Raw genomic sequence first — 15,054 nt, 5'->3', positions numbered from 1 at the left:
GATTGTGCTCCAAAGATGAAGTGTGAACACGAAGGGGCGAGTGTCTTCGGACTGCCTTACAAGTTACCTGACAATGGACAGTTACAGTTTACCGTTAGCGTGAAAAGGGGGTTAAGGGAATAGCGTTACTGTGCAGGAAACGTTTGCTGCGGATAGCGTCTCTTGTTTTTATCGGGATAGCATTTACGTGGTTTACGTGCCCCAGCTTTGATGGCGGCGCCACCTATCAGAAGGCTGATAAGTTAAAGGACCATCAAAAGGAAAACAAAACGAGAATGTTTCCCTGTGTCACCGCACGAAGGATTGTTACAAGTTTATGTTAGTAATAAAGTAAATATGAACCACGCACCAAACGCGAAAGCACTTATGTTGCCGATTTGTTTGCATCGATCTTCTAGTTAAGCCTAGAGACGTTCGAAATGAAAAGCTATCTCAAAAATGACACTAGCTTATCCGTAATACTCGGTCATCGAAGCTAACTGAAGGCAAGCGAAGCCATTTTAAATAGTCGTTTGCAACGGACGAAGTGAATCGCTCAACAACTATGCCAAAATCACTTCAAAGCGGGCGTCCGAAAGCACCGCCATGTTTATGAATGCTACGTACAGTAAGCAGTACAAGCAACGTACGTATCTACGCAGGCACACTTCAATCCCGCTATCACAGTAAGCCCGCTATCCCGCTAAGCCCGGTATACTATAACGGTCTAATGTCTCATACACAGCTGACTCAAGACAAGAATTTTAGCTTTCGTACGTGAAGTTTTCTTTTTTTTTTTTTTTTTGAAGAAAAAATAGGCAGTAAGCACACAGCTCATACGAGAGGCTCGCCCTGAATGGTTTTAATTGGCTACTTGCTTTCGAAAAAAAGTAGTTTGGAGTCACAAAAAAAGCTGCTTAAAGAAAGCACGAATGTGGAAAATATGCACAAAGGGACACCCTTTCCAAATTGCAAAGAAGAAAAATAACAAAACAAGAAAAAACACAGTACCAAGGACACAGTGGGGCTGCGTGCCAGCCCAGTATTCAACCACTGAGCCACACCAGTGCTTGGGACTTGCTCGCAAACTTGCCTTAGGCAGGCTTAACGTTGGGAAAGGAATCGCGTTAATATGATTGATGAAGCGTTTTAGAACAGCAAAAGAACAATTAGGCATCACACAATGCGAATAGCGTAATGAGTGGGTCGTCCAATGCTCCAGCCCATTACAAAAGCTTGTTCTTGATGACCTGCTAACTGTGGCGCATACCCACTTCAGGCACAATTCCTCATCGTCGTCTCCCACTGCATGTAAAATTGGCACAAAATTCCTTGCAAGTGTTGAGCCAGCGCTTCCTCTATTTTTTTCAGTGCTCGGGCGAAGGAGCGGATTTCTATGAGAAGCGGCCGTCGGTGCTAGTGCGGCGTTTCACCGCCAGGCTCCGAAACTGGAGTAAAAATGCTGCTGCGTTGTCTCTTGCACAAACTAATGCCGCAGCTGCATTCGAAGCTGCTATACGGCTCGGTTTTCGACTGTAATCGCATTGTTTAAGGTGTAATGGAAACTTGACCAATCCCCTAGAGTGGGCATGTGCCATGGATTCCAGGCTACAAACAAACAAATAAACAAGTTGTCTCAAGTCAATCCATAAGAGGACCGGGAGCATTTCTTTTTTTTTTTGTAACTAATGAGAAATGAATTGAAAAGACAATGTTCTTTGTTTCGTCAAATATATACAGAGTGGTACACAGCAGTATTATATACTGAGGCATGCATATAATGGGATTTCGATAGCTTGAAAAAGAAAATAAAACATGAATGCTATAAATCTCGAATGCATATATCGAACTGGTAGCACAGCCTCACAGAGCCCGGTGAAAACAGCGCGCCGCTATGTTTGCGTTACTTTTCATCCTCCCTCAATCCGTGAAGCCGTCAATAAAAACGAGTGCAAATTAACTCGCATGAAAACACGAATTTGTGAGCTTCCTAACAGGCACGGCCGTCCATCGCCAGCATCCCGTAGTGTACTCGCGCAGCCTCATTATGTGGCAGCGGTGAGCAAAAGAGGAGCATGCACTCGTAGACCTGAAAAGAGCGTTCGCCCGGGCACTGAAAAAAATAGAGGAGGCGCTGAATGAGCGGATACCACGCTTCTCCGAAAAATGATGAAGGATAGCATAGTGAATGCCGGCCTGCTACCCAGAAATTATGATTATGAATGGCATAGTGGGTACTCAGCAAGTGTAGTTGTAGCAGTTACCCAACGAGTTTAGAAAAAGCTCTGGTATAGCCGCTCTTCCAGTTTTCACTGTGACTGTGCAGCGTGTTCCGTGCAGGCCTGGCACTTTTTTCTTTGCAATTACTCTGTATATATTTTTCAACATGACTTCCGTACGCCAGCAGAGCCGTGGTGGACCCCAGCATAGAACACTTTCGTGTTAAAAGATCCTTTTAGAACAGTACGAAGTAGTAATTTCTAGTTGGTGCAGGTTGGCACAATCGGCGCAGGTTTCCCATCACTGCAGTTGATCACCAAAGGCTGGCAATGCCAACTGCGCCCATCAGTGGGTAGCTTGAAGGTTAGGGCAATAAAAGGATTGCAAGACCGCAGGGTTCAAAAAAATATGTTCCACATTTGAGTACAATAAGGGGCAATTGGGACACGCAGGGTCAAAGCAATTCTGATAAAAGTATAAACGTACGGTAGTGATCAAAGTGTTAAGTTGGATGCCCATGAAGGTGTGCTTGCATAGTGGAAAAGAAAGGATGTGGTGGCAAATAAGCTTGTAATGAAAGCTGGAAGTGTTTGCAGTACTGCTTTAGCATTTCCCCAATACACATCCAACCTCCATTGGTGATAATTTACAGAAGTTCTGCAATTACTGCTTATGTATTTCACATTACAAAAGAGCACAAGATAATATCCTGAGAATCAAATGACCACACTTGAACAAACACCACTCTTCCAACAATATTAGGTTCACTTGTAAACAGTGAAGGAGATCGCCTACATTTTGAATGAGCAAAGAGTAATGAAGTTTGAATAGTGCATGAAAAATGCTAGCACAAGCATCACGGTGTGTGTTCCGGGCCATATGGCGCAAACCTTGATAATCTGTTCTTGAACTTCGCTAACAGTGGCACGCAAAGAAGAGTGGAAGTGGCTCCATAGTATGCTCTTCCTGGATTCTGGAATGTTCTGCCTAAAAAAGTAAGTAAAGGCCATCAAGCAGGCCTACAATGGCATGACACTATGTTTGGCCACCCAATGCACAAAACAAAAAGGGCGAGCAAACACTGAAGGCCAATGGCACAATAAAAAATGCCTTGCATTCCTGCAGGGTGGCCGCACTTATTGGTCTAGAGATAAAGTTGAACTGCCATATTTCTCAGCCATACAGATAGATAGCACCGTAAATGTACACCACTGACCATTTGGGACTTGTTCGTGACACAACACATTTATGTCATTGAACCTTAAGAGAAAACCAATTGAAAAAAAAAAAAAAGAAGTCTGAGCTTTACCGCAAAGGCAAAGCAATGAATGCGATAGCAATAAAGTGGAAGGTCACGCGAAAAATGGCAAGCTGAAAGAAATGTGCCTCGCGTTTCTCACGCACAAATTACGCATGAAACATACTCACAGGTACAGATGAACGTGAATAAGCGTCTCAGTTGTTACTTCGCGGAGTCTGAAAAGCGCGCCCTTTTCACAAACGGAGATTGTGCAATGAGTGGAGTGACCTTTGTGCACCCGGTAACAACAACAGAATTGTTCCTGAAAGCCCAAGGCGTACGATTGTCCCTACCACAAGATAAGCGAGCGCATTCATGACCGTCCACCCTGCCTGCTGCCCCTCTCCGCGGGACAAAGTACGCATGGTAGATGAGAGAGCGCGCGCCGCCACGTCGTGACGATCTGGAATCTCACTGGTAATGCTGAAAACATGATCCAGTCAAACCTCGTTATAACGAAGTTGAAGAGAGAGTGATAATTACTTCGTTATAACCATTAGTTCGTTAGAGCCAATATCCATTTCTACCAGCAATTAGCCAGCAAGAGAGAATGTATACACCAACGAATATCACAGCAGCCCGCCGCGCACGAGAAAACAGTCGTCGGAAGGCAAAAATTAACAAAATAACAAAGAACAATGCACTTTATTTCCGCCAAATTCAGCACACCACCTGGCAGATCACTTCGAAGAAAAATACAGTCGACTCCTCTTAAAAGAAACTCGAAGGGGATCCATAAAACTGTTCCATTTATCAGAGGTTTCGTTTAAGCAAAGTACACTTATTTAGTGACAAATTGCACAAGCCTCACCATACTCATGAGAATGAGTAGGAGAAAAAAAGAAGTGAAGGGTGGTTTGTTTGGCAAGCTTGAGTTGTTTTTTCACAAGGTACGCACCCATGCCAAACAAACAAGCCAGAAATTCTGGACAAGCCTTATGCTCAAAATAGTGCTGGAAAAGTTCAATAGCCTCTTTAGCTGATTGGTCTAGTGGCACCACTACACTGGCAATATTGTCACCACATTCATCGCTAAAATGTTGACCCTCATCTTGCACTTCTGCAATCATTTCCTCGACAGTCTCCTCACGACCGGAACAAACATATTCATCAATTGATTTGTAGTCCTGCAGCGTGAAAGGGGCAAAGGGCACGATCTCACTGAATACTGCCTCAATGTCGGCATCAGCATGGCTTTCTTTTTCATCAGGTACTGCTTCTTGCACTTGGAAGCCAGCATATTCATCAATTGATTTGTAGTCCTGCAGCGTGAAAGGGGCAAAGGGCACGATCTCACTGAATACTGCCTCAATGTCGGCATCAGCATGGCTTTCTTCTTCATCAGGTACTGCTTCTTGCACTTGGAAGCCAGCATTATGAAAGCATCTGTATATTGTTGTTGCCTTCACTTGCTCCCAGGCATGAGCCAAAATGTTGATGGCTGCCAATAATTGTATGCTGTAGCATTTCCCGCTGTCTGCACAAAGCAGCAATCTAGGAAGCAATTGTCTGCGGTAATGTAATGTTCTGAATAACCCCTTGATCCATCCACTGGATCACTGTCGTTGCATTGGCTGGCAACACGGAGGAAGGAAAGGTAGGAGAGGGCATGACCAGCCGGCGCGCTACGTAAAAAGTGTGAAGGAAATGACATCATGGTGGCCATATTCACTGGCCGCACAATGGCGGCATTGCTATGGTTACGTGTTGCACAGTGGAGCTGGTCTAGCAGTGAGCGGCCGCGGCGGGCAGCGGCCTGTGTGCCTCCCCAAGTGTCATGCTGAGCCGTGGCGGACAATATCCGTGCTTTGCGCCGCATTATTCGTTACACATTGTTCTCCTGGCAGTTACTGTACTCTTAGCAACATTTACAAATCCTTTTGTCCATCACGAGGTTTCAACAGTGCGTAGAACGAGTGCATATCCATGTGTCGTGTGGGGGATGACGCGAATGAAGCAATTACTGTTCAGGGAAATAGCGTTGGGCACCATGACGAAGCAGAACCACGACGAATGCCTTGCAGGTCAGTGACGGTTGGGCAGTGCTCCTGCTTGTGACAATGGACGACGCTGTTGAGCCCAGCAAGACACAATGAGGACCATGTGCATATACGTAGTTTCGTGTTGCATGTGTACAGCAACAACTTGCATGTGCGTATTAAAACACCTTTTCTGTTCCGCTTTGTATACTTTCGCCCAGCATTGCATGTAATATAAACATAACAGCAACAATGTTCAAGTGTCACTAGCACCGCGCTCAATGTCACCACGGTCGCAGAATGCTGATGCCGGTGAATTTCCCGCGGAACACGGACACAGTGGCCGGACGCTGCGTAGGCTTCGTGGCGGAATGCAACCGTATAAGATGCACAACCGATCGTGTTGTCTGTACAGTTGCTGAATTAATGAATTGAAAACCTTTGCCGTTGTCAGTGCATCTAGCGCGCGTTCTCTAGTACTTGCTTCATTGTTGGTGAGCTGTTACTCGCTGTTAATACTCGGACGAAATGATTTCACCGAAGGTGTCGCGCTGGCCCAGAGTGTTGAGGCCCGTTCCATCAGTTTCGGATCGTCACGACACGCGCGGTGTGCAGCTCACGTGCTTTCCGAGCTGCAGAGAGAGTGGTGCCTTCTGCTTTACATTCGGATGTAAACAAGAGAGGAGAATTTGCCCAGTCAATATGGCCGACTTCTGGCTTCATTGCATCTTCACGAGTGACGTCAGGGCCTCTTCTACCTTTCCTTCCTCCGTGGCTGGCAAGAACTCCAGAGTGATGGCTTGGAGTCAACATGACCTTGGGCTGGGCAATTATACACGATGAAGACAACCTTCCTGCCTTGCCTCGTAAATCTTGCGTCTTCCTCCTGTAGCCAGTTTTCGAAAATAGCCATGGTCATCCACGCTTTTCCGTTCGCATGGTACGCAATGGGAAGGTGTCGAACCCCTTTAAAACAACGTGGGTGCCTTGATTTTTCTATTACCAACAGCTTCAATTTCTCATCTCCTGCCTTATTTGCACCCACCAGCACAGTGATGTGATCTTTACTGCATTTTCCTCCGCTACAGGCCTCGCCTTTGAAGGTGAGAGTATTTCATTGAAGCGCCTTATAAAAAAAAAACCATCTCGTCGACGCTTAAGACATCTCGTGGCTCAAAGCTCATCAAAATTTCCTTAAGCCGCCCCTTTTGCCAGTTGATGCAAGTGTCCCTGTTGACTGCAGCACTCTCACCTGAGATTGCTTTGAAGACTAGCGTTTTGAAGCGGCTGAGCCATCTGTCGCTTAGGACGAAGTTCTGAACACCCGTTTTCATGGCGATCTCTCGAGCTTTCTGCTCGAGAATTGGTCAGCTTATGGGCAAATTGAAAATCCATGCACGCTTGAACCACAGAAAAATAATTTTTTCTAGTTGTTCATAAGGCGTCGTCCGCATTCGTTTAGATGAAAAGGTCCTGTTCTTTACAGCGCCTTCAATATTTTCTCTGCCTTCGTAGATCCGCGACAGCGTCGATTTTGGAATGTTGTAGTTTTTTGCCACTTCTGTCTTGGGCAGGCCGCTTCGATCGAGCTCCTGAAAAATTTTCAGCTTCTTTACAAGCAAGAAAGCATGGTGCAGCCGCTTCCTTTCCAATGGGCTGAAATAACACCGGGATTCACCGCACTTAGCCGTACAAATAGGCCTAACACACAACTGACTCGCCAATCATAAGCGAGAATGGCTACTGGATTGGCTTGTCTCGAGGTGCTGTCATGGTTGTGAGACTACTTTTGGCCTGAACGAGTCTATGCTGCGTTTAGAGTTTGTGCCGTTTAAGCGTAGGTGACCAATACGCACTGTTTCGATTAACCGATGAATTTTACTGTGCAACACGTAGAAATCAAGCCATATGAGCCCGTTTAGTTCGTTAATGAGGCATTTTCGTTTAAGCGAGTTTCGTTTATTGGGAGTTCACTGTAGTCCTTAACATTATTGAATTTGCCGACTCTTCCTCACGCAGTTGACTGCTCTTTCAGCTGAAGCAGCTATTATGAGTCCGTCCTCGCCGTCATAGTAAGCACCAAAGAAGCAGCACAGCAGGTCTGTCGCATCCAGCACTTGCGCGGGCGTCGGGTTCACCAACATTAGGCTCCGGGGTGCCGGCACATTCGTCACTGTTTCGTTTTCATTCAGCACAATTTCCGCATCTGACAACTCTTCGGTTGTTGCCGCGTCAGCATCGGCACCGACGTGTATGCAGAAAGTGTCGCAGTGAGGCACAACGCCGGCGTCAAGGAGAGCGTCCTACAACATCTGGGCCTGGTCGCCCACGACACCCAACGACATCACCGAAACCTTCAGCCACTTTTTTTTTTCTTGGCGCCGGACTCGACGGCTTTCAACATTGCCGACTTCTGCTCGATTGTTTATTTTTGTGCTTACATTTGCCGCTGCTGTTGACCATCTCGTGTCAAGCAGCTGAAACTGAAAAAGGTGGTGTTGCTCTTCCACAGCGAACGACAAGGACGAACGCCACGATCTCCGCCGCCCCAGCGGCGTGCGAGGCCCCGGTGCGGAGCTGAAGAGAAGGAAACTGGCTGACCCGCACGCTCTATAAGTTGCTGCGCGGGCGAGTCCATTAGTTCCTGAGGAAAGGGGAGGCAGAGAGACTCGCTCCCACATGCGTGTTGGCAGGCCGCAGGCGGCTCTGGGAGCGCAAGGCGAGAGTTTTCAGTTACCGCAGGCTTGATGAGACATAAACTGTCGCGATCTCTAAGATATTGAAATGAAGTATACCAAAATGATCAGCAAATGCTCATTGCAGATGAAGAATGCTTCGTTATATCCGTTGCGAGGACATTTTCGCTTCATTAAAACGAAGTTTAAATACATTGGCATCAGTGGGAATTTGAAGAGGAATTAAAATTGCTCCGTTATATCAGTTTGTTCATTATATCACACTTCATTATAACGAGGCTTTACTGTTGTTCCCTCCCCTCGAGATACCCATCACTAGCGGTAAGTGGTAGATATAAATAGCTTGCGTTGAACGCTGAAGGAGACGCTCCTTTGTGGCTCAGTGGCTAACGCCTCGCACTCACGATTCAGAGGTCGGACGTTTCATTTCTAGCACCGCAGTCTTTTTCTAGATTATTTTTCTTTCTTGCGCTTTCATATATATAGATACGTTACATACACGGTGAATGGCAGCAACGTCCACACTGGAGGCAAAATTCAGCAGAGAGTGTCCATATAATTGCTATCGCAATAAGACTACTGAAAAAGCTAACTAAATCTGCAATACCGATTTTTATGCAAGCCGTACAGCTGTCAAAGAAACAAAGCTTTTTCTATAAAAAATTGAAGACCAAGAAACTGATATAAATTCCGAACTCAACTGAAGCACTTTTTTTTTTTCGCTCCACAATCCTTGATAGCAGTGACGTCATTACAGGTATCCGGCCATTGATTATGTGAGCTGATCAGACGCTACAATATCCCCTGAAACGACGTCAGAGCTTTGGGATGAGAAATGTGTGTTCCGAGGTGAAGGTGATAAAACACACAAGAGAGAAAGAGAATGGATATAGGAAAGGTTACTACATCCAGTTTGCTACCTCACAAATGAGAAGGGGAACACAGGAATAAATGAGAGAGAGGGAAAATAAACATTTCACAACACACACACAGCGCAGGGTTTCACAGGTGGTTGCTGAATGCTGTTACCTTTAGGTACTGAAAGAGAGCTACACACATGCAAGGCATCTTGTGGGTGTAGCTTTAAATTTCTCACTTGCTTTGTGTCTTCGCCCTCAGCATAGACATTGACAATATGATTGATTGGGCGAGTTTGTGATACACGACTGTTTTGAAATGAGAGCGCACTCATTTCAAACCGCAGCCGCGTTGACCGCAGCGGCATTCCATCTATAGAAACATAAGCAAATATCTGGCTTAATTGTTGAGCTCACTGACCAAATGCTTTTTAAAAATAGTGCCCGTGACCATTAAAACTGTTTAGTACTATATGTTAAGTCTTTTGGATGAGAATTTCTTGGCCATTTTGGAGTCGGCACATTTTTAGATGCCCTGAAGGAATTGCCTGAAGCATCTTCCCACGCAGAAGAATAGTCACTACATTTGTCATACGATGACCAAGCAGAATGTTTCCTGGACTTGTGAATTCCAATGTTGGCTTGGTTGTTTTTGGTCACGGCATTAAGCGTCTTGATAATGTTTTGTAGTAGTGTCGGTATCTACCAGCAGCCCGCATGTCGAACATTTAAATATCCACAAATACAATTTTGCAGATATGCACGAAAATTCAGATGCGCTTACGGCAACGTCACAAGCTAATGTGTATTAACATCTTGAATTTCAGACACCAAAGAGTTTTCGTTAAAACTTCCTGCTTAGATGTTTGAAACAACGTTAATTACAGCTCCAATTTAGCTACATCTATCTCGCACACTTGAATCAGCTCTTTCACAAGTTGATGTGTGTGCTCTCGTAGCCAATGTTCGAAAGTCAGCTTTGCCGCAGTGCTTGAGTGGTGTGGGGTGAAGCAGACTAAAAATCCGAAAAGGTTAATCTCACAGCGCAGTGCGGTGATGCCTTTGCCCTGCAGTGGGCATTGTCACGACTGCATGATGATGCGGTGATGCCTTAAGGAATAAGCTACAGAAATGTGTGAAGGTGTGATAGCAACAGGCGGCTAACATGCCAAGTGTGACTAATCCCTGACAACCTTTCATGATAAGCATTTTCAGCTAGGTGCTCAGTAGAGCATGTGGCCTAGTGCTGTTGTGAGCGAACAGCCCAAACTCGCTACGCCACCGTTCTTTATACTCCCTCTTTGAGCTAGGCCACTGAGTAAGTTGCAGAGACACAATGCCTTTACGAACCAAAGGAGCTGGCCATCGCCACGCCAGTGTGGGGTCAGGTGCGAAGTGGGCATCATGAACATTGTCACGACAAACAGCGACACCCCGGCAGTGACGGCGTCGGATTAGTTTGCACTGTGCTGCACACAACTAGGAACAATCAGCTTCCCACAACAGCAAATTCTGCGTGTCGGTGAAGATATTCATATAAATAGCACATCGTTTACGTCCACGCACGCATCAAAGTAAGCATGAGTCGGCCGCGCTTTGCGGGTATCCCCAACGCTCATCAAGCGACGCAAATTTGCAATTGGCATTTGAATGCAGTTAATTCAGAATTCATTCATGATAGCCCGGTCGTGCACCGAAATGCCGTGTGCTGGGAGACGTGTGCTAGGAGGCGTTAAAGCTACTTCAGCCGTGGATGTGGCGATTCAACCACTTGAGCAGAATAAAAAGATATCAATTTATTTTTTTTCAACCCCCCCCCCCTCTTTTTGACAATTTCGCAATCTCCAAGTCAGAAAAATCAAGTCATTCACTGTATCGTGCAGGGAGTTTTCGATTAGCATACGCTACGTTAACGAACATAACGTTTGCGTATGGGCACTTGAGTTTTCGAATAGAGTTTGTCCCCGCAAACGCTGAAGCATGCTTCAGTCGTCACAAAGGGCTTTTGCGGCCCAAAAGCTATTTTGGATTTTTTGCGGGCAAATCGCAAATGCTAACGGCCGTTAGCAGCATACGAAATGGCGGCGACCGCAATGCAAAGCTTTGTGGTACGCTATTCGAAAACTCCCTAGTTTCACTTCTGAGAGTCGGCATACACCCTTGGCACATGTTGGGCACAGAGTCGCCAAACTTTGAGGAAATGTAGCAGGATGTAGCAGCCACAACACTTGGACGCAATTTGGCGCAGCGGTAGCATCACTGCATGGATGAAAAAAACCCCTTTCTTTCCCCCACAATGGTAGATCTTTCTCATCTTATTCGAATCACCATTTGGCCTTTTTGGTGTGCCAGCAACTAGCATATACAGGATGCAGTCCCTATGATCTAGAACTCTGGTCATCACAAGTTGCAGCTTATGGCTGTCATCTAGCGTACAGCAATAGTTGGATACTATCAGTCACTAGTCATCAGGGTCGACTGGTTGTTGGATACTATCATAGATACTATTAGAGTCATTATCGGAGTCCTGGTCCAAGAGCATACCTTCCCACTTCCTTGTTTTCATCTCAGTTACACACAAAATAGGCATAAATAGCGGGGGGAACAAAGACGTCATTGCTTTGCTGGCAGGCGTTCACATGCATGACCGTGACATCATAAAAAAGCAGATATAGGTTCCCAGCTGTGCACCAATCAGAGCCACAGCTCTCTGATAAATACCCTGCTTACTTTTTTCCTTTTTACTATCTCTAAGACTATACCAAGAATGTTGATATTTAACCACGGTATTACTTGGTATTCTTCCTTTCAACACCTCAACCTTATTTACCATTTTAAATACTTTCTTGCACAGTGAACCATAAAAAAAAATTGTGGTCAAGCTTTTTACCTGTTGTCCTTGTAGGCAGCTCCATTCTCTGTAATAGTTTTGACAAAAATTCCCAGTTTTTCCAACCCAGCATCGGCACCAACTCCCATGCCAATAATGCTGAGACCCAGTCCTTCTGGGCCTGCAAGACAAATACAGACACAGATTTTCAAATAAACAACAGGTGACATGAGCATGTGACATGTCTACATGTGAAATGAAAAGCTCTACAAGTTCCGGCCCTTTTCTTAATGTCGAACTTGTATTTTGAAACAGTAGTACAATGCGCATGCATAGGTTGGTTCTTCCAACCTGGCACAGTACACTAAACAGAATGTTTCTTTTTTTTTTTTTAAAGCAATACAGACTTCTTACAAAAGTCATATGACAGTGTAAGGCTCCTGTCGTTCTCACATGTGAAGTCAATTGCAAGGCAAAATTATTTCACGGTAGTTAAATGACACTGGCATGACTAACAACTCATTAATTAGCTTTCTAATGACTGATTACAGGGCACTTTATACTAAAAAGATGCAGCATATGACAATTTATGGGAGACCTACTATTCAGAAATCACGAGGGCTGCATCCAATATGTGACATTTTCTTTAAAAAGCCAACTCCACTTCAAGTGAAACTAAGAAAAATGCAGCTCTTTGTTACTGACAATATGGTTGGACCTGCTCCACCAATTTTTTGCCCATGTGCTGCTGTAATCAAAATACACTATATCTATATTGAAGCTAAAATGTGTTAGAGTACACTGCTTTTTGTCTAAAGGAGAAAATTTGGATTTGGCTTGTATAGAATGGAACATTTTATATGGGCTTAAAGCAGTCTGACCTATAGTTCTGGTCCGACTCTGTTCAAGGGCCCTTAAACCACCTCTGATATTTTTTCGAGCATTTCAAGTAAACGCGCGCATTGTGCGCAGAATGCTGTCACGATAAACGATTTTACACGTGGCAGCATTACGAGTCACTGGCGCGCTACAAATTCTAAGAAACAATCCCCTCTTCTTTCCGGGCCTTTCAGACCTCCGTGTGACACGCCGAGCCAAATATGCCAAACATTCTGTGATTGGTCAAGCAAGAGCCTACTACTTCCGATCGGTTTACAAGCAGCAGTCCGCGCTGCTGTTGTTTGTCGTGTTGCCGCGTGTGTGCAACAGGTGCAGGGCAGGGCGTGTCCCCGTACCGGTCCATCGCATTGGCGATCCTTTGAAGGCGTGCGTGCAACGCAGGGTCCATACCAGCACGATTAAGGCAGCCACGGTTTGCCAAAGAGCATGCAGCTACAACGCAACTGACGAAGTCGACGGCCGGAGTCGCAGCAACCGGAAGTAGACAATGTTTCAAGCAGCGCGTCAGTGATGGCATATGCGGTGCGAGATTTGGAGGGGTATGGGAGGGGCGCTCGGCGAGAGGGCAAAGCGGTGTGGGAGAAGACACCAGCGGAAGGAAGCGCAGGAGAGAGCGAAAGGTATGGTCGTCATTGTTTCGATAATTAAACGCATCCCACCGACCATCTTCCAGACTTTAGCCTCCTGTGTGTATGGATTGATCCCTAACAAAAACTTCTGCCAGCTTTCTCTTCTGGCCTGCCGACACGTTCTCCTGCCTTGAGACTATTTTCTTGAAGGTGTCAAGATTTTCAGCTGTCGGTGAGTTCCGAAGCAACCTCCATGCTCTGTTTTGCTGTTTGTGTGCGTTTCGGCATTCAGAGCTCCACCATGACACACGCCATTTTCCAGGGTGTCCATTTGTTTGTGGGATGCATTTTGTTGCAGCATCAATCAAAAACGCTGTGAAGTAGTTGACAGCAACATCAATGCTCAAAGTACATATGTCACTCCAACCTAGACGAGCGATGGTATAAAACTGTTCCCAGTCGGCTCTGTTTATGAGCCATTTGGGAACACGTGGTGGACACTCAGTTGCTGTAGTTGTGCTCAAAACTACGGGGAAGTGGTCACTTCCGTACAGATTACTGACGACTTTCCACTGGAGTAGAGGCACAAGAGATGGAGATACTATGCTTAGGTCTATGGGGGAGTAGGTGTTATTAACGAGATTATAATAGGTTGGTTCTTTTCGATTTAGGAGACACGCGCTCGACGAGAGAAGGAACTATTCAATCAGTCGACCTCGTGCGTCGCAACGAGAGTCACCCCATAGCCTGCTATGCGCATTAAATTCTCCAAGGAGAACATAAGGCTCCGGAAGTTCATCAATTAAAGAGTGTAAATCACATTTTTGCAGCTGATAGCTAGGAGGAATGTAAATAGTGCAGATTGTGATCAGTTTATCAAAAAGAACCGCTCGAACAGCCACTGCCTCAAGGGATGTTTGGAGTTGTAAGTGTGTGCATGCAATTCATTGATTCACTATGATGGCAACACCTCCGGATGATGTCATGGCATCATCACGGTCCTTTCGGAAAATAATGTATTTACGAAGAAAATTTGTGTGTTCTGAAATAAGGTGTGTTTCTTGTACACACAGCACTTTTGGTGAGTGTTTGTGTAAAAGTTCTTGGATGTCGTCAAGGTTTCTGAGAAGGCCCCTGACGTTCCATTGTATAATTTGAGTGTTCATGGTGAATGTAAAATAGTGCTGTGTGTATGAAAAGCGAATGGCTGTTTAGACAGGGAGTTTAAGTTCACGTAACAGGGCCGTCACCAGGCCCTGTTATCTGCTTTTTTGTTTTCTTGGCGCGCTCCAAGGAGACACGCCGCTCTTTCGGCACCAAGGGAACTGACGTATCCATTGCCTCCTCGGAGGCACTGGATGCCCGCACGTGCGGGCTGTTAGTCCGAATTTTGGGTTTCGCCTAGTGAGGGGAGGCCTTGAGACCCGAAGACTCTGGAGTCTCCGGTCTCTGTTTGGGAGTAGGCGGTGTAGCCTGGACTACAGCCGCCTTGGGGGCAGGTGCCACAACCGCCGGCTCCGTATGCGCGGGCCGAAGGAGTGGCGAAGGTTGGTGCGGCGGTGCCCACTGACGCGCCGCATCAGCGTATGTAGGTCCATAGAATGGTGCGACTTTTCGCCGTGCTTCCTTAAATGAAATGTTCTCCTTCATCTTCAATGTAATTATTTCTTTTTCTTTTTTCCAGTATGTGCAGGAGCGTGAATATGCGGCATGGTTTCCTTCGC

The 15,054-nt window shown here is 45.8% G+C and overlaps 1 protein-coding gene across 3 annotated transcripts in view; it reads right to left on the bottom strand.

The window, feature by feature from the left end:
* Positions 1-15,054, bottom strand: part of Spn (protein phosphatase 1 regulatory subunit spinophilin) — a 165,786-nt gene that overhangs the window by 116,201 nt on the left and 34,531 nt on the right. For all 3 annotated transcript variants that reach the window (XM_037427158.2, XM_037427159.2, XM_037427160.2), the window contains exon 8: positions 11,922-12,042. In XM_037427158.2, coding sequence (XP_037283055.1) covers positions 11,922-12,042 — 121 coding nt within the window. The remainder of the gene's footprint in view (positions 1-11,921; positions 12,043-15,054) is intronic.

The sequence above is a fragment of the Rhipicephalus microplus genome, chromosome X (assembly GCF_043290135.1).
Source record: "Rhipicephalus microplus isolate Deutch F79 chromosome X, USDA_Rmic, whole genome shotgun sequence".
In the NCBI taxonomy this organism is placed as follows: domain Eukaryota; kingdom Metazoa; phylum Arthropoda; class Arachnida; order Ixodida; family Ixodidae; genus Rhipicephalus; species Rhipicephalus microplus.
Note: the sequence above shows the minus strand (reverse complement) of the source record. Positions and strands in the feature narration are given on the sequence as shown.